This window comes from Monodon monoceros, unplaced genomic scaffold (genome assembly GCF_005190385.1).
Source record: "Monodon monoceros isolate NGI ecotype Baffin Bay Population unplaced genomic scaffold, NGI_Narwhal_1 Super_Scaffold_21, whole genome shotgun sequence".
Lineage (NCBI taxonomy): Eukaryota > Metazoa > Chordata > Mammalia > Artiodactyla > Monodontidae > Monodon > Monodon monoceros.
Window position 1 is genome coordinate 101,096,722 of NW_021703778.1, and position 22,379 is coordinate 101,119,100.

Genomic DNA, 22,379 nt, shown 5'->3' on the forward strand with positions numbered 1-22,379 from the left:
CACACTCTATCCAGCAGACTCGCTCTTCCCAAGCTCAGGCTGCCCACCTCCGTCCCTGTGAAACTGCCCACCGGCCTGGCTCTGGGACTCGTCCTGCCCAGGGAGCCCCCAGCATCCCAGGCTGGTACACACTGGTGACACCAGCAGCCAGGCCCTCTGACTGGCTCCACCAGCCAGCCCCCACCATCCGTCTGTCCCTCCTTCTTCCTCTAGCTAGGCCCCAGGCCCCAGCATGACTGAGCTGCCCCCTGCTTCCTGTGTCCCTCCAGGTTGGGGATTAGGGGGGTCAGAGTAGAAACAATCTCTTGTTTTCTAACTGCCACCCCCCACCCCCCAAACCGAGGGGTTTGGAGGAGGCTGAGGTCTTTGCTATGAGGCTCAGGTGGGAATGAAGGCCCCCCCTCCCCAGGCTGCAGAGTACCCCCTTCTCTCACTGAGATGAATGTCTGGTGAGCTGGAGGCCAGGGCTCTCCAACCTGGAATTCTTCCTGGGAATCCTGACCAACCGGCTCCAGGCACCTGCCCCAACTTCACCCTGACACTGGGAGAAATGCCAGGGAGGCCACCAAGAGAGCCCCAAGGCAAAGAGGAGGTCAGACATCTTCCGGAAGTCTGGGACCCTGTTCCTGGGGTCTCTTGCCTCCATCCCGCTGTTGTCCCAGCTCTGTCCATGGGACACTGAACAGAAGACAGTGAAAACAGGGTGGGCAAGGGGACACAAGGAAGCTGACTGGAGGAGAGGCTGAGTTTGGTGATGCATCAGGCAGGGAGGTGGCTTGGGGAGCAGGGACAGAGGCTCCAGGACCAGGCACAGAGCCCTTCACATCCCCGTGACCTTTTCCTGTCCAGGTCTAAGTCCCCACATCCTCCAGCACGCTCAGAGGATGCACTAGTGGAAATCAAAATTCCAGGCAGGTGTGAGGCAGGTCAGCCAAAGGGCTTCATGGAGGGGCTGTCTGTGTATCACTACGGATATGGGAGGGGCAGGGCCCTGAGAGTCTGGTTGTGTGTGAGCACATGTGGGTCCAGGTAGATTCTCAGGGAACCAGGTAAATGCCTTGTCACATTCTCTCCCTCTTGTTTCAATCTTTCTCTTTCCCCACCCAGCCAGGTTTGACTCAGTGCCCTCACCCCTGAGTCGCTCCCCTTTCCTCCCTCCGGGGAGGCTCAAGTGCCTCAGGGCTTTCAAAGTCAGGACAAGGTATGTGTATGTGTGTTGGAAGGGGGACCATGGGAAAAGACACCGTCTCGGTACCTCGGGAGCTGGGGCCAGGCTCTGCCCAATCCAGAAGCAAGAACATGAATCTGGAATCCCAGACCAAGTTGCAGAGACAGCTCTGGCTCCAGCACTTGAGGTCAGCAACCTTGGGTGCATCTTAACAGCAGTTTCCTCAACAGTACTATGGGCCTAATCGTCTCAGCCCTGAGAGCTTGTGAGGATCAAATGGGATCAAGGATTTCCAAGGGCTCTTTATCCAGAGCATGCTACTCATGGGGACTGACAGTGTTGCTGTAAGAGAGGGGAGCCAGGGCGCCCTGGCCCACTCCTCCTGGGAAGAGCTTTCTTAGCTGTGGTAAAGGAGAGCCAGGGCAGACAGGGCATCTAGAAGGGGCACAGGTCACGGGAGAAACTTCTACGAGCCCCTTTCAGTTAGAGAGACTTCCAGCTGCTTTGTGGTCCAGCCCCAACCAGAACATGAACTCAAATCTGATTCCAGCCTGGAACTTAGACCCAGCCCAGCCCCAAACTGGAATGTAGATTCAAATCCAGCCATTGCCCTGATTCTGCCCCAGATACTGAGGCTTTGGTTCTCCATGACAGGGAACAGCAGGACTGAGCATAAAATGAAAGTAGAGGGGGTGAACTGACATACCCTCACTCTCTCCCTTTCTTTTCCAGGATAGGCAGCAGTAGTAATGATGGTGGCGGCGAAGGCTTAGCAGCCTTTGGGGGCCTCTTCATTGTTTATTCAGTTCCAATAAGTTAAAGGGCAGGGGGCGGGGGCAGAGTCTCTTAGGTGAGGCTGCTGCGAACTGAAGGCAGCAGCTCGGCCAGATGCTCCGAGATGCCCACTGCTTGGCACAGGGGGTTGCCCTGCAGGTTGAGGAGGACCAGCCTGGGGCAGGAGGCAAGAGGCTGGAGCACTGCAGGCTGCTGGAGGCCTTGGGCAGGAGTCAAGGAAAGCTTGGCAGGTTCCTCCAGATCCACCTGCTCCTGTGCACCCATCACTGCTTTCCCTCAAGAACAGGGACTGCTGCCTAGCAGCCTGCTTGGTGGGCACCTTGTCCGCTTCCCCAGAGGGCGTAAGGCTCTAGACTGCAAACACCGGCCCCCGGGGGCCAGGCAGGAAGCACAGGAGGCTGACTGGATACAGTCCCAGAAGGAGTGGTGGAGACTATGGCCAAGGTGAAAGCTAGCCCCAGATGCAGAGGCACCCATGATCCACCAATGGTCAAGGGTTGCCAAGTGGAAATGCAGGCTAAACGTTGCTTTAATTTCCATTTTTTAAAGAAGAATCAAAATTCTAGATTTTTTAAAATATGAAACTTCCTGATTTTAAAAACATGATGCGCTGCTCAAGAATATCTGTAGGCTGCTGGTTTGTGAACTCTGGCTTGAGGAAGTCACTTACTTCCATCCTCCAAAACTCTACCAGTACAAGTCAATGATAGCCTCATACAGCGCCAGGCTACCCTCTCTCCTCAGCTTAGACAGCCAGAGCCCCCTCTCCATGTCCAGGGGCACACCACCCTGCTTGCTGTCTGTCCCCTCCTGGTGTGGCACCTCGTACTACCTGCTGTCTGAAAGGCACCCAGAAGGAAGGATACGGTTGTTGCACAGAAAAAGCTCCTGCAGCCGGGGCAGGTTAGTGACACCATCCAGGGACTCGATAGTGTTGTCATTGGCCTGCAGCACCTGGGGAGCAGGGAGGGCAGGGAAGACAAGGCAGGGAAGGCAGCTGTCAGCCTGGGATTGGTACAAGCAACTGGGGAACCCAGGGTGATCAGCTTACAGTACATGGAAGGGCTCCTGGGGTCAGGCTGGGTGACAGAGGAGAAGGCAGGGGTCATCTGTGGGGTCTGGGAGGACCTGGGCATCTCTTTGTAGGGTGGGCAGACTTCTGAGGTGGAGGAAGGGGAAAAGGATCACCCAGGACAGCGACGCAGGAGTGAGTGCTTTACCTCGAGGCAGCGCAGGGCAGCCAGGGCAGGGGGCAGGACTCGGAGACGATTGTGCGACAGGTCAAGGTGAGTGATCAAGAGCAGCTGCTCCAGATGGCAGAGCACCGTCAGATCCTGAGGAGGGGGGATGAGATACCCAGCGAGACCTGGGGGAAAGTCCTCAGCCATCGTTTATCAGGCACTTGCCCTGTGTGCCCCACACAGGCCCTTGGGGACCCCAGCTGAGGAGAAGAGGGAGTAGGTGGGACGCTTGCCTCAGCACGCCTGGCAGTACAGGCTCCACGTCAAGGACATGGGAGAGGCCTGAGCCCTCGGGCTGGGTGGCCAGTGGGGTGGTGGGAGTTGGGCAGGTAAGGGGGATGGAGGAGGGCGCTGGGATAAACACAGACACTGGTGGGAGCGGGCCTGGTGAGTCTGGGATCGGCTGGTGGGGGCGAAGGTGGGCAGCAGTGACGTGTTGGGGAGATTGATTGGGAAGGACTACAGAGGAAAAAGAGAGTCTGGAGGGTTTGTCAGAAAGTTCTGGAAACTACTGAGGTTTTAGGTGTTGGGGCCTGCTCCAGGGAGAGAAGCATGGGAATGAGCTGAGGAAGAAATGTCCAGAAAGGCACGTGCGACTGAAGGAAAGCCGGGGGCATGGTGAGTGTCTCGGCTGAGGCCCAGGGAGCGGATATAAAAGCCGGCCAGGTCCTGAGGAAGAGGGAGGCCAGCTAGCAGGGCAAAGGCCGGGAAGGCGCGTGCGCAGTCCCTACCTTGTGACCAAGGTGCAGCACGCGCACCTCCGCGTACTCCATCTTGAGCACGCTGTTCTCCAGCAGGAACTTGCTTCGCAGGTCGTCCAGGTACGCTGCCCGCATAGGGTCCACGGCCTGGCAGGGAGAAGGGACGGAGAATGCACGTCAGCTGCCCTCCTCCTGCCCGCTGGGCCTCCCCCTCGCCGGTTCCCATGGACCCGACTTGCCTTGAGGGTCTGGAAGTACTGCAGCGTCTCCTTCTCATAGTGCAGGGGGTCCAGCGCCCGCATCAGCAAGATGATGGTGAGCAGGCACCCTGGGGAGAGGGCAGGGAAAAGGATGGTCTCTCCTGGATCCTCCTCTGCTCCCATCCTCTGGAGACCCTTCTCACTCTCCCCAAGGGGTGCCCCCCTAGAAAGGGGCCTCCTCAGGGGAGCGGGCCTCACATTTATTCTCTGGCTCCAGCTCCTGCAGCTCCTTACAGGATTCAAGCTCGGACTGTAGCACCGTGGACTTCTCCACCGACAGCTCACACCTGAGGGTGGGCAGGGTGGGGGAGGGGATGATGCTCCAGCCCTGGGGTACTAGTCAGCCCCAGTATCCAGTCTGAGATCAACTGCTTAAGCCCCCAGCCTCCTGCCCAGCTGCCTGATGCCCAGAGTCCAGAGCCCCCATCCTTGTCTGTGTGCTTCCCTGTCACCATCACCTGAAGAGCTGTTCATCCGTGGCGGAGTCCCGGCACCAGCCCTCTTGGCGGCCTGTAAGAAAGAGCAGGTGGTAGGAGGGGACACCCATGACAGGAAGAGAGGGATGAGGGCTGCTGCCAAGGGGGGAGGTGCGGGCTATGTCACCTTTTAAGAGCACACACTCCTTCTGGGCACCACCTGCTGTCCAAATGACACGAAATGTATGTTGGGGCAACTGGTCGTTGAGAGAGGTGGCGGGCAGGTCACAGAGCTGGGAGCACGGGGTTAAGAAAAAGCCCGGCTGCACCACCTTCCTGACAGTCCCAGCCCAGCCCTACCCCAGCCTCCAGTCTGCCCACCAATCCTGGGATACCCAGACGTGGCTAGGCCGGTTCCTGCCATCTGGGGTCCTCCACGCCACGGCCAGGGGTGACTCGTCCACCAAGAGCAGCAAGGTCTCCGTCCTGGAGCCCACCTGGCACGGGGGACAAAGAGAGACCCGTCACTCCAACAGCACCAGGCCCACGATCCACGATGCTCTCCGGCAAAAGCTGCAGGACTCACTAGGAGGGGCCGAGAGAAGGAGACAGTCAGACAGGCCTCATCCCGGCTCACGTGCAGGCAGTGCAGAGCATCCTGGGGATCCGCTGGGGGAAGACACAGCCTCAGGTCTCCTTAAATATTCTTCCATTCCTTCTAAGCCCTAATCACCCAGCTTCCTCCGCCACTGCTCACCTCGTCCCAGGAGCCAACGATGGTAGAACCAGGCACTCTGATCATTGGGGTCAGTGAAGAAGGCGTTCTGCACCAGCTCCAGCTCTGTGGGGGCCACGGAGGCATGGGGTTGTGGTTAGGGCCCTGCTTGGCTCCTGGCCACCCCAACATCCCACCCTCACCTTGGAGTTCCTCCAGCCTGCAGTTTCACCTATAGGCTGGCCTTGCCCAGGGGCTGCACATTTCAGTTTTATCTTCCCCATTGGACACTTGGGCTCCCTGCAGCCAGGGGCTGGATCTTATGCACCCCCAGAGCCAGGCAAATTCCCAAGTGGCAGGTTCAGGAACAGGCCTAGGCATCAGGGTTGGAAGGGTGGCACTGCAGAGTCCTCCCCAGCACCCCCTGACTCTGCTTACCTTTGAGCAGCACATCCTCAGGGAGGCGCCCCTGAGGTCCAGAGTCTGGCTGGGGATGCAGCTGGGGCAAGAGGCAGGAGCGGTAATGCCAGGAGGAATAGTTGGAGAAGTTTCGGGTGATGAGGCTGTCAGTGAAGGCTAGCTCCTCTGCAGGGGGCACAGCTGCCTGCGCAGCCACAAACCGCCGGTAGTCCCAGCAGTGAACTGGGGGGAAGGGCAGACAGCACATCTCAGACGCAGGGCAAGAGAATCTCCCCGGCTGGTACCCCTGGAGTTCCCTCGGAGATCCTGAGAAACACCTCTCTGCACTCCATGGAGGATACATTTGGCTCCATCATCCCTTTTGCCATCAGCTCAGTGGGCCCATCCTGGCCATCCCTCCCCACTCTGGGCCTTACTGAGGCCCTAGTACCGGAATGTGGGGCAGGTGAGGGCTGTAGGGACAGAATCTGCGAGCACGTACAGTTCCGCTCATCAACCTCGAGGAAGCGGGCACACAACTCCAGCTCCTGGGCCCAGTTGGCCTCTGGCAGGCGGCCCAGCAGCCAGCAGCGGTGGTGCCAGGTACCGTAAGACTTGGGGTTCACCCTCAGACAGCTCTCCAGGAAGCCCAGTTCTGCCTTCACCAGAGTGGCCAACTCCTCGGGGGACCTGCACCCAGAGGGGAATGGGGGTCAGGGCCCTCCAACACCCAATCTCAGCTCACCCCTGTCTTTCTGCACCCAGCCCTCCACTGCCCTCTGCCTATGCCCCTGGCTGCCCCACTCTTCCTCCAGCCCTGGACCCAGGCAGGGCAGGGGCAGAGCCAGGGCCATCTTCCCGGGGCTCTGAACCCCTACGCACTTCTGGACCTCCAGCCGCTGGAGCACCTCTCGGCGACAATTCCAGAGGGTGGCAAAATCAGGGTTGGCTCCCAGAATCTGGCTTGTCAGTTCCAGCACTGATTCATCCAGCTCTCCAGCCTGGCGCTGAGAAGGTAGATAGCAGGGTCAGAGAGATCATATCTTTCTCCTGCTACAGGGCTAATAACATAAATACAACTACCAACTGTTCTGTGAATGCCATACTATACTATAGGTACTATACAAAGCACTTTATGGGTTTACATGTATTCTCTCATTTAATTTTCACAACAGCCTTATGCAGTAAGTGCAATTGTTAGGCCCATTTTACAGATGGGCAAACTGAGGTCCAAAGAGATTCAGTAACTTGCCCAAGGACACACAGCTAGTACCTGATAGAACGCAGATATGGATCCAAGCAGCCTGACTCTAAGGCGCAGTTCTTGGCCTCAGTGCTATACTAAGGGAGCCACTGTGGGAGGGGACGACCTCTGAGGGCCCCACCTTCTGGAAGACAGTCTGGGTGGCTGACTGGTATAGCTTCAGCTTCTGTTCCCGCTCTAGCCTTTTGGCTTCCGCTTGCTCTTCCGATGTCTTCACCTTCAGGCGCCCGTGCTATAGGGATGGCCGGGTTGCAAGAGTGCAGGCTGCCTTGCAGGGGGCATACCCACCGGAACCCCCACTCCGTTATATCGGGCAACGGAGGCAGGCCACGCGGGGCAGGGGCAAGGGCAAGGGCAAGGGCATGGACATGCGGAGGTGAGGGGCTGCGCTCAGGGTTCTCACCATGGTGCTGGCTCAGATTCAGGGCAGGGTAGGGGTCAAGTGGTGCCCGTGAAACCTGGGGGAGAGACGTGTCAATCATGGGAGCCCCGCCCCTGGTAGCCCCGTCCCTAGACGTCCCCAGGAAGCCGCGGGCGAGCCGGGGCGGAGACCCCTGGGGTGTTAAGGGGTTCCGGGACAGGCACTGCACGTCCTGAAGGCACCCACCCGGAATGGGACATGCACACGTGCAGCCCTGTCCACGGCCCGATTCGCCGGAGCCTGGCCCGAGCTGGAGCACTTAGGTGATGGGGACTACTCCGCGCCCAGAGGCTGTCGCTACCCGCCCGCCCCACGGATCCCAAGCACTGCTGGCCCCCGCCGGCGGACCCACCTGTGCTGGGAGGAGGCGTGCGGGACGCGGAGCTACGGCGCCCACCACCGAGCCCGAGCGCTAGCGCTAGCTAGAGCGGCGTCACGCCCCGGCTCTCCGAGACTCAGCGCCCTCTGCAGGCCTGGGGAGGGGCTCGCGGCAGAGCAGGCGGGCTCCGGAGGCGCCTGCGCAGGATCTCTGGGAGCCCTGTCCGGGAGCGCAAAGTCCCTGTTAGCCCTCTGGTGTGTAAGAGTGTGCACGCGTGACTGTGGCGCGCGCGGGGAAGCAGCGCAGGGTGCAATTCCAGCCACCTACTCAAACTGCGTTTCATTTGAAAAGGTTTCCCCCACAGCCGGAAGCCCACCCTCTCAGCGCTCCACTAACCTCTCTCTGGCCGCACTCACCACCTCTTAGTTGCTAAATCTAACTGATGGAGTTTCCTCTCCTTACCTCCATTGACCTCTGCAGCATTTGATGCTGCTGACTTCCCTCGACGTGACACCCTGTCCTGGCTTTTCCTGCACTTTTGCCCCTCTCTTCTCATCTGTTTACCTTCTCTTCCCCTAAATGTTGGTGATATCCAGGGCCCTTTCCACACTCTTTTCCACTTCACACACTGCTCCCTTGGGAGAATGTTCACAAATCCAAGCCTTCAACTGCTTGGAATCGGAGCTCCCCAGAGCTCTGTCCTGGGCCCACAGATCTTCTGGCCCACACTTTGGGTGACTTCATCCACACTCATGGTTTTAATTGCTATCTGTAAGCTGATAACATTTAAATTTATATCTCCAGCCCAGATGTCTTGCAAGCTTTTATAATGGAAAAAAATGTACACACACAGAGAGACACAAACATTTTTTAAAAAAATATTTATTTAGTCAGGCTGCAGAGGGTCTTAGTTGTGGCACGCTGGATCTTTGTTGCGGAATGCGGGATTTTTTGTTGGGGCTGTTAGTTGCTGCATGTGGGATCTAGCTCCCCCACCAGGGACTGAACCCCTGGCCCCCTGCACTGGGAGCACAGAGTCTTACCCAGTGGACCACCAGGGAAGTCGCAGACACACACGTATTCATAAGCCTATTAGGTATCACCTGGGTGTCCCAGAGACACCTCAAACTCCAAAAGTCAAAAGGTATCATTGTCTCCCCTCCTTCCAGCGTAGACTTTGGCCTTTATGTTTCCTATTTTAGTGGATGGCCTCCCCACTTTTCCTTGATATCTCTTAAATACCCTCTCCATTCCCACTGCACTAAGAATTTAAGTTCATTTATTCCTGGGATTGTTGGAAGTCTTTTCAATGTTCCCTCATCTCCACCCTGTCCCCTCTTTTACCAGTTCACCTCTGTGCTGCTGAATCAATCTTTCTGAAATGCAGATTTGATCATGTTGTTTCTCTGCCCAAAACCCTTCCATGGCTCCTGACATCTTTTCAGGAAAGACTTTGAATCTCTCAGGTCAGCACATCAGGCCTTTTGGCATTTGGACCCTGCTTACCCCTATGGCCTCATGTCCTGCCTGTCCCTGTTAAAAACTTCATTACAGCTGATAGGATGACTTGCAGTTTCCCAAGCACATTAACCTGTTCCCGCTTCCTTACTCTCCTTCCTCCACACCTCTTCCTTTGCCAGAATAGCTCCTGTTCATCTTTAAAATTTAACTTGTGTCACCTCCAGGAAGCTCTCTAAAATGCCCCAGTCTGTTAGTGATAGCATTTACCCCACTGTGCCTATGGTGAGCCTTGGTTTGTATGCTAACATCGCCTAGGAGATTCAGAGTTCCTGGAGGACAGGAACAATATTTTTTTTTGGTCTTGCTTCTCCAATACTTGGCCCTGGTTCTCAGTAGTTATTGGGTAGTTATCTGAATGGATACAACACCGCATAGTGAGGGCTGGCTTGGCTGGGCCTAACGGTGAGGGCTGTTGGCATTCAGGGATGGGAGAAATTGTGAGGACTGGACCAGCCTAGGAAGGTTTCCTGATGGAGACTTCATGGGTTCAAAGTGGTCACTGAGTGTCTATGTGTGAGTGTGATGTATTTGTGAGAAGTGTGTGTCCATGTGGCATGTGTATGTTTATAACACACATCTGGGTAAGAAAATATGGCTTTAAATTTTTTACATTTCTTCCACACCTTTTTCAGGCCCTGGAAATGTGTGTAAAGTGCCCACTCTATATTCTGTCTTTTCTGAGGCCCTGTAACAAGTTACAGGGGAAAAGAGACACTTGTCCTGGCCTCCTGTACTTCCTCACTGTCCCAGTGAGGAAAGAGTTACACCATTTAATGGCTGTCTTTGTGCCAGTCACTGTGTCAAGAGCTTTGCACACACACAGGATCACACGTGGGAAGCAGTGTGCAGAGTGGTTAAGAACGTGGACTCTGGGACTTCCCTGGTGGCGCAGTGGTTAAGAATCTGCCTGCCAGTGCAGGGGACACAGGTTCGAGCCCTGGTCCGGGAAGATCCCACATGCCGTGGAGCAACTAAGCCCGTGCACCACAACTACTGAGCCTGCATGCTGCAACTACTGAAGCCCACGTGTCTAGAGCCTGTGCTCCGCAACAAGAGAAGCCACCACAATAAGAAGCCCGTGCACCGCAACTAAGAGTAGCCCCCGCTCGCTGCAACTAGAGAAAGCCCACGTGCAGCAACGAAGACCCAACAGGTCCAAAAATAAACAAATTAAATTAAAAAAAAAAGAAGAAAAAACATGGACTCTGGGGTCTGACTGCCTGGGTGCAAATCCTGGCTTTGCCACTTATTAGATACGTGACCTGGGCAAGGCACTTAACCTCTATGTTGACTTTCTTCTGTGTCTCAACTCCTTCAACAGTAGCATAGGAAAAATAATGTTACCTACCTGCTAGGGTTGAAGTAAAGATTAAATGTAAAAGTCTATGTGAAGTGCTTAGGACAGTGTCTGCCCTGAGTAAGGGCTCAGTAAATAGTTATAGCTAATTTTCATGACAAATATGCCAGGGAATAAAGGCTCAGAAAGAAAGGCTGAGTAACTTGCTAAGTGCTACCCATGTAGTAAGTGGTCAAGTGGACATGGGTCTGATCTAGCCCGGCCCTCTCTCTACCTCATCAACTGCTTTTTTTGTTTGTTTAGTTGGGTTGTTTTGGTCACCAGCTGTTCTTGCTTCCTGCTCTATAGCCACTCACATGTGCAACCAGATACCCGGGAACACAAGTGCCCACAGATGCCGATCTGCCAGATACAGTCTTACATCATAGTCACTAAGGGCGGAGGAAAGGGGGTGGAGGAAGGCTGAAGTAGGCATGAAATATTTTTTAGTGATTAGTAATCCTGAAACTGGGAAATCTGAGACAAGCCGACTTAAAGGATGAAGCGAGTCTCAAAATCTGTCTCCAAGAAGGTGGGGCCTGGTTTTCGAAAGAGGACAGGAAGGGCGTTTCAGGCATGTGTTGTGACAGACTTAGCTGGCAGGCAGGCAGGCAGGCAGAAGCTGAACCGGGTGCCTTTGGAGATAAGAGCAATGGAAACAAGACAAACCTCTTGCTTTAAGGCAAAAGGAGGTGTCAGGAGTTATATCCTGTGTGGGATAAGTGGGGACCATGCTGGTGTCTGAGGGCCACAATCTGAATGACATTTGAGGAAGGGATTTTACTGCCTTCTACGTAGAGAAAAGAACAAGTAATAACCGAGTACTGACTGAGCCTCAGACATCCTATTTGATGTTCTCACTACCTATGTGAAGTAGGTATTATGATTTTACGGTGAGGACCAATGCATACAGTGGGTTCACAGAGGTTAAGTTGCTTGCCCAAGGTCACACAGCTGGGAGGAAACCAAGTCCCCCTAAAACCGAGTTCCCTTACCAAGTTTATGATTAATCTATCAAAAATTTTATTCCTTTTTTGGTCCCCTCTGACCTCGATCCTGTGCTAATTGAACACTAATCAACCAGAGTCAGATGACTAAAGTTGCTGTTGTCGATAACAGAAGATGTCAGCATGGGCACAGGTAGTAATTCTACCCAGCAGAAAATGGGGACCCCAGGAGGCAGAGATGAGGGACCCACAAACAAGCTCTGGTAGAGGCATGGTGAGGGCAGGACTGGGGATGTGGGGCAAAGAATCCTCACTGACGGAGTGAAGGAAAAAATAGACCATGAAGAGAGGTTCTGTGACCTTGAAGCCAATATTAATAATGACTAAATTCTTTACAGCCGTGATAAGAAGAAACTGAAATTCTGCCCAAGGTCACACAGCTTGTAAGTGATAAGAGCCTGGTCTCACTCTGGGAGGCAGGGTGCCCTTCAGAGGACAACTAAATCACCCTTTACACACACACAATAAAGTTTGCTACTTCTCTAAATTGAACAGACCAACCAACTGACCCTGGCTGTCTGATCCAGAAGACACTCTTACTCACCTTCCCTCCGTCTGGCTTGCCCACCGTGCTCTGCGGCAAAGGCCCAGAGTGTGTGGGAGAGTGAGGGGGTGTGGAAGTGTCACAAGACTTCTGGAAAGCTGGGGTGGGTGTGCTGGAGGGCCGGGTGGGGGAGGGAGTTCCACTCAGAGGAACTCAGACCTGATGGTCTGGATCTTCCTGGGGCCATAGTTCCACAGGGTATCAAGTGAGCAGTGGTTAGATGTTTGGATGGGGGCACCCCGGGCACCTGAGAGGAAATCAAATGCTGGGAAGGCTGAGGGTCAGCTTAAGTTGCAGTAAAGGAGTTGCAAGGGCAAGAGCAGAGCCTGGCACCTGCTGCTCAGCAGGAAGGGCAGGGTTGAAGTTTCCCCATGCATGAGCAGAAGTGCCCATTTCTTACTTCTTGCAACATGGACCCTCCTCTCCCCCAGCTTCCTGACCTTCTCTCTAACCTTGACTACCACAGAACAGGACATCAGAGCTGGAGAGGGCTCGACAGATCATCTGGCTCCCGTTCAGCTCCCAGCGGCCCAGAGATACTTGGTGACATGAAACCACATACACGTTGGCGGCAGAGCCAGAGTTGGAAACCAGGTTTCCCAGTGATTATCATAGAGCTTTTGCACCCATCAGCTCCATGTCAGGATATGTTGAGGGACGAAATGGTTAACTGTGGGTAGGCTGATAGGATAGTAGATATAACTGGTAGGATATTCATCTCCAAATAATAGTGGTTAATGTGTGTTTGTCAACTTGGAGAGAAGTCCCTAGTGGTGGCACTTTTCAGTGATATGTTGGATGAGCACACAGTGCCATTCTCATAATTGAAGGTAGCTAACATGTAGTTGGGAGGAATGCTGGATGATGGAATCTGGATCTAAACATAATTTGAGGACCCATATTTGACCAGATAGCACTGAATAGTGACAGAGGTACAATCTGGTTCTTTGGTCCTCAAATCATCCTCTGTACAAGAGCATGATGTGTGGGCAATGGAATAACACCAGTGTGTGCAGACAGGGAGGTTCTGGTTGGCACAGGGCTGGTAAGAGTTGACTCCTTGCCAGAAGCACTGACCTGACTTTGAGCTGCACGAAGAGAGCTTTAGGACCCAGAATGATGGGGTGCAGAGGCCCCAAATCTGTGATGGTGAGACCCTGTTGGGAGTGTCTGGTCCATTTTAAGAGGACAGGGACAAACAGCAAGGTCCAGAGGGAGCAATCAAGGTGGTGAGGAGAGTCCATGACCAGAGAGAGAACATGGGAATGCCGAACTGGGGGAGAGGGCTCAAGGGGCAGATGACAGTGGCCTTCAAACTCTTGAAGGGCTGTTAGTTGGAACACAAGCCACATTGATTCTGTTAATCTTGAGCACAAAGAACAAAGACCAGTGAATGTATATAGCTTTATTATGGGGGAAGACTTTCTTATAATTAAAGCTGTCCAAAGGTGGAATGGGCCTAAATGAGTGGTGGTGAGCTCACCATCATGGGAGGTAATCAAGCATGTGTTGGTCAACAACCTTGTGAGAATGGGGTAGAGAACATTCAAGGACTAGAATGTTCCCCAAAGTTATGAAGGAATCTGACGCCTGGGATGGCCCAGGGAACCAGAATGACTCAAAGCCCAAGAAGATCCTCTATATTCACCACCTCCCCAGGGTCCTGGGGTCCTTCATACTTGGTCCTCGTGCTTGGATTTTTTTCCTCTCCTTCCTGCTCCCCAGTGTCTTCTGCCGGATTGGGGAAATTCCACGATAGCCAACAGTGCCACCAGGTACCCATAACTGGAGAAGAGGAAGGAACGGACTGGCCAGTCAGAGGGAAGGGCAGGGCCCCAAGTCTCGGCCCAAAAGACAGAAGGGCCCAGGGAAAGTCCCCACGCTAGAGCATCCTGTCTCCCCCAGGGTGTGGCGGGTGCTGACTCAGGTTGGCATCTCTAGGGGAAGAGATGTAGGGAAAGCAACCGGGAAACAGGGCTGAAAAGCTGGAAAATCTTCTTGAACCAGAACTAGAGTCTCTGCACTGCACGGTGCTTGGTGAAGTTGACAGCATTGCCCAGAGCACTGGTGGGACTGGGAACGTGTCTGGCAGGGCCTGGGTGGCAGCCTGTCTGCTGCACAGCTCCATGGTATGCCTTGGGCTTGGGGCGTATACACTGTGAGTGGTGCCAGGAGGTAGGCAGTCCTGATGTTCTAGGCCTGCATGAGAAACAGAAGCCTTGGAACAAAGTGAGACTGCGGGGGCCTAGGGAAGGAAGGGATGCTCTGGCTGGGAGATGAGAGCAGGGGACAGAGGACAGTCCCAGGAAGGAGGAGCTGCTTGCTTTGGGGAGGACCCTGCCCTTACCTCTTCCCTGTTCCATTCATTCATTCAACAGTGACTGAGTGCCCCTGTGCTGGACACCATGCTGGGCACAGAGGCCAAACACGGACACCTGGAGCTTATGGTCCTGAGAGGGGCTGTCGCACAGAACCCTCTGAGTGTTGGGAACAGTGTAGAGAGGCAGTCAAGTAATCCTATAAGCAAATGTAAAATTACAGCTCTGCCCTTAGGGAGGTGTGTGTGGTGCTGGGTGAGCTCCTATGGGGGTGGGTGAGGTTTCCCAGGGAAGTGAGCTTGGAGCTGGGGCTGCAGGTATGGGGGAGGAGCCCTGGCTTGGGGCTCGGACACACATCTCCTCTGTGCTTCCCCAGAAGCAGGGCCTGTGTTGCCCTCTTTCAGCTCATCCTGTGGGCGTACAGCCCCTCTGCTTCTGCTCCTGCCATGACCTACCGAGAAGGCTGGTTTGATAGCATGTCTCCTCACCTGCCTGCCCCGTGGTGGTTGCTCAACAAACATTTACATAATTCAGCCAGTCAGTCCTTGAGCAGTAATCACTGAGCACCAATACAGCTCACCCCACGGCACTGACCGAGACTGCCAAGGTCCCTGCTCTCGTAGAGCTTACACTCAAGCTGGGGAGACTGACACTGTAGAAGCAAATACACACAAAAGACGATTTCATCAAGTCGTAAGTGCCCCGAGGAAAATTAGACAGGGTATTGAGATAGAGCTGGTGGTGTTCGTAGGGGTCCTGGGAAAGAATGAATGAGTGAATGAATGAATGGTAAGCCATGGTGGTCAGAGCAAGACATGATGCACCCCGCTGGATGGGGCTTAGGAGGGTGAGCTGGGACTCTTAGATCCCAGAGCAGGGAGCTTGGGGCGAGGTGGGGAGGAGGTAGACAGGGAGTGGTGTGGAGCCTCAGAACTCAGTGTAAAGAAGGAGAACGCCTGGAACTGATGACAGAAGCAACACTATGTCTCCATGTCCCCTTTGCACCCAGCATGACTCAGGCTTGAGTCCTGAAGTGTGAGGGCAGGGAGGACCTGGAGTTGAGGTTCGGGAAGCTTGCAGGGTTGGCCAGCTTCCCCAGGCCTGCTCCCCCAGAGGTCCCTAGTGCTCCCATAGCTGGCAGCCAGGCTACGCAGTCCTCTTCCCAAACCCAGGCCCCTGAGCAGGGGGCAGGGAGCTAAGGTTGAGGCACGAGATAGATGGGCTCCAGGTGAGATATTTACAACCAGCCTCCTGTTTACACTGCTGAAACCGTGTAACTCTGATTGGGACTTGAACGCATGTGCCGGGACTCAAACCCAGCCTAAACCCAGATTGGGACTTGAACCCACAGTCTTTATTTTATTTTATTTTTGGCTGCGCTGGGTCTGTTGCTGCACACGGGCCTTCTCTAGCTGCGGTGTGCAGGCTTCTCACTGTGGCGGCTTCTCTTGTTGCAGAGCACGGGCTCTAGGCTATGGGCTTCAGTAGTTGTGGCTCACGGGCTCTAGAGCTCAGGCTCAGTAGTTGTGGCGCATGGGCTTAGGTGCTCTGCGGCATGTGGGATCTTCCCGGACCAGGGCTTGAACCCATGTCCCCTGCATTGGCAGGCGGATTCTTAACTACTGCGCCACCAGGGAAGCCCCTGAACCCACAGTCTTTTGAGATCACACGCCTGGTTTCAGGACTTAATGAAGCTCAGGTTCTTGATGTCTCCTTGCAGAAAGAAGTCAGTGAGAGAAAAAGTGATAGGTAAGAAGTGGATTTATTTAGAGAGAAGAAACACACTCCACAGACAGAGTGTGGGCCATCTCAGAACCGGACGTGCAGGCTCAGCGGCCATGGCTCACGGGCCGCAGCCGCTCCGCGGCATGTGGGATCTTCCCGGACCAGGGCACGAACCCGTGTCCCCTGGATCGGCAGGTGGACTCCCAACCATTGGGCCACCAGGGAAGCCCTCACTTTTTGATCTTTGATGGTCAGCCTTGGAACTGTCACGGGCGCTGGTGGGTGTGTCATTTAGCATATGCTAATGTATTACAATGAGCGTATAATGAGGCTCAAGGTCTACTGGAAGTCAAATCTTCCACCATCTTGGATCTAGTTGGTTCTAACGAGTTTTTGTCATGTCCTATGGCTATGTCATTCTTTTAAAGGTTGTGCCCTGCCCCCTTCCCTCCTATTTCACTTCCAGATAAAAACAACAACAGGAATGGGGTAAAGAGCTGGACTTTGCCTCTGGCAGACACTTTAACAGGAATGGCAGGGGTAGAGAAGAACTGAGCCTTGCCCAGATGGGAGATGAAGAGACCACATATTTCTCATTCTCGAGGTCAAGGAGACCTTTCCAACTACACATGTGCAGAAAGGCTCCTTGGGGGCCAAAAAGGGAGGGGGCATCATCCCATAGTAGGTGATGTCAGTCTACCCATAGGCCTCTTCACTAGAATCCATCTTGGCTGAGATGCGCATGCACACATGGGAGGACCCTGAGATAAACCAAATATGGACTCAGAGCCAGACAAAGCAAGATGATTGGCCAAAGGAAACCCGGAAGAAATGCCCCATATAAGTGATTCAAACTACCACGAGGGTGCGACTCTCTCTCTCTGAGTCCACCCATGTGAGTCTTATTCACATGTACACTTTTTTCCTCCTAATAAACACTTTACTTGTTTCACTACTTTCCATATCTTTGTGGGAATTCATTTCTACGAAGCCAGCAGGCCAGGGGCCTTGTCACTGGCCACCGTCCCTGGTGGTCTAGTGGCTAGGATTCAGTGCTCTCACTGCCGCGGCCTGATTCTAGTCTCTGGCCGGGGAACCGAAATCCTGCTTCAAGCCGCTGCAGGCCGAGGCCACCCGAGATCAAGGTGTAGCCCGTGGGGCTGAGCCAAGGACGGAGGAATACGTGGGGCTGCAGTTCTGGGAGTGTGAGACCTGGGGCACAGCCACTGCCATTAGCTGGCTCAGCCCACCCGCCTCAGGGAGGGAGCGTGGACCCCTCACCAGTGGGTCCCACTGGGCCTGTGAGCTCAGCTGCATCCTGGGTGGCTTGGACACTTTAAGCACTATTCTGTTCTGACTGCAGGGTTCAAAGGTTCTGTGAATCTGTGCTGGGGGAGGAGGAGAAGGGGCCAAAACCCAGCTCCTGTCCTGGGGTTGTGGTGGGGTAGGGGGTTTTCCACCTTATCTAGGGAACCCGATGAGGACATCCACGGCTCTAATACCAGTCAAGAGCCAAGTGAATGTCATAGGTTCCCGAAAAGGGGCAAGAGAAATTGCAGAAGAAACCAGAAGTTTCTAGGAAGTTGAAATGAGTTCTTTTTTTTTCTTTTTAAATTTATTTATTTATTTTTGGCTGCATTGGGTCTTCGTTACTCTGTGTGGGCTTCTCATAGCGGTGGCTTCTCTTGTTGCAGAGCAGGGGTCTAGGGCACGAAAAGGCTTCAGTATTTGTGGCACACGGGCTTAGTTGCTCCGCGGCATGTGGGATCTTCCGGGACCAGGGCTCGAACCCATGTCCCTGCATTGGCAGGCGGATTCTTAACCACTGCGCCACCAGGGAAGCCCGAGATGAGTCTTGTGGGAAGAATTCTGGCAGGTGGAAATGGGGCTGGGGCTGTTGAGGGGAGCGGGCGGCAAGCCAGGGACCAGAACAACTCGAGCAAACGTGCAGAGGAAAGGAAATGTCACATTGAGAGAAGGGCAACTCTGTATTTGGCCAGAGGGGTCCTTGGGCTGAGTGAACTTGGGAATGCTTTCACCATTCTGCCCAACCCCCAACCCTCTGCGCAAAAAAGAAAACTCCTCCAAAACCAAATAACAATAACAACAACAACAACAAAATAAACCAAAAAAACAAGCAGCAGAGGCAGCATGGTGCAGGGGAAAGAGCTCGCACTCTGTAGTCATGTATTTGGTTGAATCCAGACCCTTTCACAGTAAAGACCTGCAACTCTGGACAAGTACCCCAACTTTCCTAAGCCTCAGTCTCCTCAGCTGTAAGAGACTACAGTACCTCATATGGCAGATGAAAAAGATGAAGTCTGGGGCTTCCCTGGTGGTGCAGTGGTTGAGAGTCTGCCTGCCGATGCAGGGGACGCGGGTTCGTGCCCCGGTCCGGGAAGATCCCACATGCTGCGGAGCGGCTGGGCCCGTGAGCCATGGCCGCTGAGCCTGCGTGTCCGGAGCCTGTGCTCCGCAACGGGAGAGGCCACAACAGTGAGAGGCCCGCGTACCGCAAAAAAAAAAAAAGATGAAGTCTGACCTAGGCAGAGTGTTTAGGTCATTGCTGCTCTCATTAAACACGAATTCTCTCAGCCCCTACAGCGCCTCGGGTCTCTGGCTGGCTCAGCTGTGTTAGAGTGACAGCGAAAGCCCGGAGCCCAGTTGCCTTTCCTTCTCTTGCACCAGCCCCTCCAGGGCTGCTGGAGTAGTATCTGTTCGTGGAGTTCCAGCTTTGCCTGTTTCTTCTGGAACCACCTCTCCAAGGAAGGGGGGGACAAGACCTGCCTGTCGAGGATGGGAGCATATATGTTCATACTTGTAACAGAAATGGCGCAAAGCTGACCCCACTTCATCCCTCTGCCTCTTTCCCAGCATTCCTCGCAGCCTCCTCCATTTCAAGGGCTTAAGGAAGGGTCCTTTTCCTTCCCAGATTCCCCCATTATCAAGTTAAGCACAGCCGGATTCCAGGTCCTCTCCTCTTCTGGCACACAAGTTGCCAGGCAGGCCCTGTGACCCCTTGACCTTGTTCCCAGCGAGCCTGCACTGGGCCCTGCCGGGAGCTGGCCCACTTCTGAGCTCTGCAGGTGCCTCTGTGCAGAGGGCAGTGGCATCCATCCGTCCATCCAGAGAAGGTCCCGCCTGTGCCCATCCTCAGCCCCTGCTCAGACCTGCCTCTGCAGCTCAACATGAACCAGGCCAGCCTGGTTAAACAGGAGGTAATAAAGCTCTGTGGATGATCCCTGGGCGGGGGCACCCAAGAAAGGTGTGTGTGTAGGAGAGCTAGCCAAGGTGACTGTCCCAGAGGGAATCAGGACAGATCGAGATGGGCAAGGATGCCTTTGGTTGCTGGAGGCAGGAACTGAAGCAGAGGTGAGGTTTTGCAGAGAAAGGCAGGGGTAAGGATGTTCTAATACCCCCAGGAAGGTGAAACCTGAAGGGAACAAGAGTTGTCTGTGGCCCAGGGAGCAGCCTGGCTGCCCACCCCTCCCGCCCCTTCGAGTCCCCACCCTGGGTCTCATCATGACTGTCTAATTGTTTCACGGTGATAACTGAAAGCACTTTGAGAGCCAGACCTTTGTCTTCTAAAGCTTGCCTGTGCCCATCTGCCTCGCCCTGCCCAGGGCTGGGCAAGGAGGAGGCTGCAACAAAAGCCAGCTGACTGGGAGATGGAAGGGAAGGGAGAAAATTGTGTGGAGGGCCCGGGGGGAAGGGCAGCTGAGGCGGCCCCGAGGGGCTAGGAGGAGCGGCGGAAGGATGGGAGGCCGGAGAGGACACAGGCCGAAGGTCCGGGGAGGAGGGGTTGTGTGGAGGTGTGGACCAACCTAGGGGGTGAAGACCGGGGACCAGATGGGATGGGGGACAGGCTGCGGCGAAGCAACTTCTGAGGTCATGGCGGGGGCCCTCCCCAGTGACAGGGAGAGCAGGAGCTGAAGGGACCTCATGCAACATGCAAAACAGTGGGGGCCACGGGTGGGTAGGAGCCAGGATGAGGAGGGAAAAAGGGTGGGTCTGGGCCCCGACCATCTCACCTTGATTTGTCTATTAGGCTGGGCTCCTCTGGGGCCTTGTGTGTGCTCTTCATTCCCCATGCCTGAATCCTGACACCACTGTCATTCACATCACCCAAAGGGACCTTCAGGAGCCGATGGGAAGTCCTCCTCCGTGACTCGTCCCGGAAGCTGGCATCTGAGATGCCATGGTTCAGGCCTGCTTCCATCACCTTGTTTTGTGTCAGCCAATCGGTCAGAGCTACATCCCTGGGGACTCCTTGGGAGCAGAAGCTCCACGGTTGGCCTCACTTTGGCACGCCAAACCCTTGGGCAGTTGCCCTAGAAAAGAGGAATCCACTTCAGGCGTGACGTGCATCTCACAGGTGCAGTGTGGGTCCGCTTCTGAGGAGGCCAGGGCTGGTCAGGCTGATGAGGCTAGGCTCCTTGGCACCGCCACTGCTTCTCTGCAGCCATTTTCCTCCATCCTTTAGGCCCTCAGTTGCTCTTTCTCTTACCCTCCCTGCTAGCGGGGTAGGGAAGTTTTGGGTAATGGGAACACCTGCCTAACAACGTGAGAAGGGGTGAGGCCTCTGGGCCAGGGCTGCTCCTTGCTTGGAAGTGTAGAACACAAGGGCCATAATAGGCCTCAGAGACTGGAAAATACAACCCCTTAGCTGGAGAAAGAGAGGCCCAGATTTGCACGCAGTCAAATCTCTTCTCTGAAATATGCTTAGCTCTTTGCTTGTACAGGCGTGGGCTTTCTCTATGGCTACCCAAGAATATGGTAGTGCTGGCTGCCTCTGGATTGGGACTGGGCACTAGTGAGCAGGGATAGGAGGGGGAACTTCTCCTTTATATACCTTTTGGATTCTGACCCATGTGAATGTCACCTTTTAGAAATGTAAATTTTAAAATGCTAATCAAAAATCTCTTCTCCATCCTTCCCTGGGCTCCCTTAGGGGATTAAGCATCTTCTGGGGACTGGCCAAGTCCCTAGATTTGCTCTGGTAGGGGTAGGGGCTGTATCTCAGCCAGCCCGTGTCTCACCACGGCTGATTTCCTTCACAACTCCGGCACATTCTTTCCTTCTCTGTGCCTGCTGCTGCTTTCACGGCCCCCATGCCAGTGGTAACAGCACGGCAGTCCTGCACCAGCCCCACCTCCCTTCCTACAGGTCCTGTCTATTGACTCTGCCTCCTACAATCTCTCCTCAGCCCACACCTCCGCTGCCATCACATCCCGGGATATTGGCCAGCCTCTGGGCAGCTCTTCTGATGCCTGCCTGTCCTCCCTCTGGTCCATCCTCCCCACACCTCAGCCCTGGTGAGCTTCCTCAAGTACAGATCAGTGCACACTCCTCTCTTGCTTAAACCCTCCTGTAGCTTAGTGTTAATGCTCTGCCCAGATCCCCTCGGATGCCCTTTTCCATTTTCGTGCATGACACCCCCTTCAACGTGTTTTCAAGGTTGACACCTGCAGCTCCTCTTGGAAGGCTGCCCATGACCTCCTGGAGCTGCTTTGCCCTGCCTGGCCCCACCTGGGCCAAAGTGTGACGGGTGACTACTCAATGGTGGTGGTGGGGAATGAAAGCCTGGCTCCCTTGTCCCAGGCAGGGCTACCCTGAGGCCTTATACTCCAGGGCTCTCCCCTGGGCTCTGAGGGAAGCCACCCTCCACGGCTGAACTGGAGCTCTTGCTTGGCTTCTCCCCCTCCACCCAGCTCCCCTGGGAGCACTTCCTTAATAGTCACTCAGCATCTAAGATGAATCCCTCGGGTGGAAACCTACTGCCCACAATTTAAATCTTAATCACTGATCTTTACTCATCTCCTTTCTCCCTGGAAACTTATCCCATACCACATCTACACTTACATCATACCAACTTCTAGCTGTCCTGCACCATTTTGTGCCTCAGTACCTGCCTTTTTTTTTTTATAGTTAGAAAAAACGAACCCCCTCCCACCTTCTCTCTTCCCATTCTTTAAGTCTCTAGTCAGTATCACTTCCTTCACTCTCCTAATGGAGCCAGTTGCTCCCTCCTGTACTGTCAGGGTACTGTGTAAACTTACTATAGCACCCATCTCACCAAATTGAACTAGTCTTCCCTGGTGCCTAGTATGGTGCTGGGCAGAATGCAGGTGTCAAATAAATGTTTTCTGAATGAATACTAATCCCCCAAATGTCCTAAGACTCTGCTACTGGGTTTCTCAGATCTTGAATCTCTTCTACCTCCAATCAA

At 54.4% G+C, this 22,379-nt stretch overlaps 1 protein-coding gene across 4 annotated transcripts; it reads right to left on the minus strand.

Annotated features, from left to right (window-relative positions):
• Positions 1-1,935: 1,935 nt before the first annotated feature.
• Positions 1,936-7,875, minus strand: RABGGTA (Rab geranylgeranyltransferase subunit alpha). Of its 4 annotated transcripts, XM_029239384.1 has the most exons (17): positions 7,733-7,875; positions 7,363-7,417; positions 7,081-7,191; positions 6,578-6,702; positions 6,198-6,385; positions 5,735-5,938; positions 5,339-5,422; positions 5,168-5,250; positions 4,977-5,078; positions 4,769-4,874; positions 4,624-4,675; positions 4,364-4,452; positions 4,145-4,233; positions 3,936-4,052; positions 3,184-3,297; positions 2,830-2,917; positions 1,936-2,163 (listed from the first exon to the last, which is right to left on the minus strand). In XM_029239384.1, the coding sequence occupies exons 2-17, from the start codon at positions 7,363-7,365 to the stop codon at positions 2,015-2,017; spliced, it is 1,704 nt and encodes a 567-aa protein (XP_029095217.1). In that variant the 5' UTR covers positions 7,366-7,417; positions 7,733-7,875; the 3' UTR covers positions 1,936-2,014. The 4 variants fall into 4 exon arrangements, 3 of the variants coding, with proteins under 3 accessions (XP_029095217.1, XP_029095214.1, XP_029095216.1); XM_029239381.1 differs by having other exon boundaries at positions 1,948-2,163; positions 4,624-4,874; positions 7,733-7,797; XM_029239383.1 differs by lacking the exon at positions 7,733-7,875 and adding an exon at positions 7,567-7,660 and having other exon boundaries at positions 1,948-2,163; positions 4,624-4,874.
• Positions 7,876-22,379: the final 14,504 nt, after the last annotated feature.

Bases quoted from the DNA above. Each gene is read 5' to 3' on its own strand.
- RABGGTA (XM_029239381.1), bottom strand. The intron at 3,298-3,935 runs GTAGGGACTGCG...CCCCCTCCTCAG, and splicing joins TGCTGCACCTTGGTCACAAG to GATCTGACGGTGCTCTGCCA. The intron at 2,918-3,183 runs GTAAAGCACTCA...CCTGCTCCCCAG, and splicing joins CTGCCCTGCGCTGCCTCGAG to GTGCTGCAGGCCAATGACAA.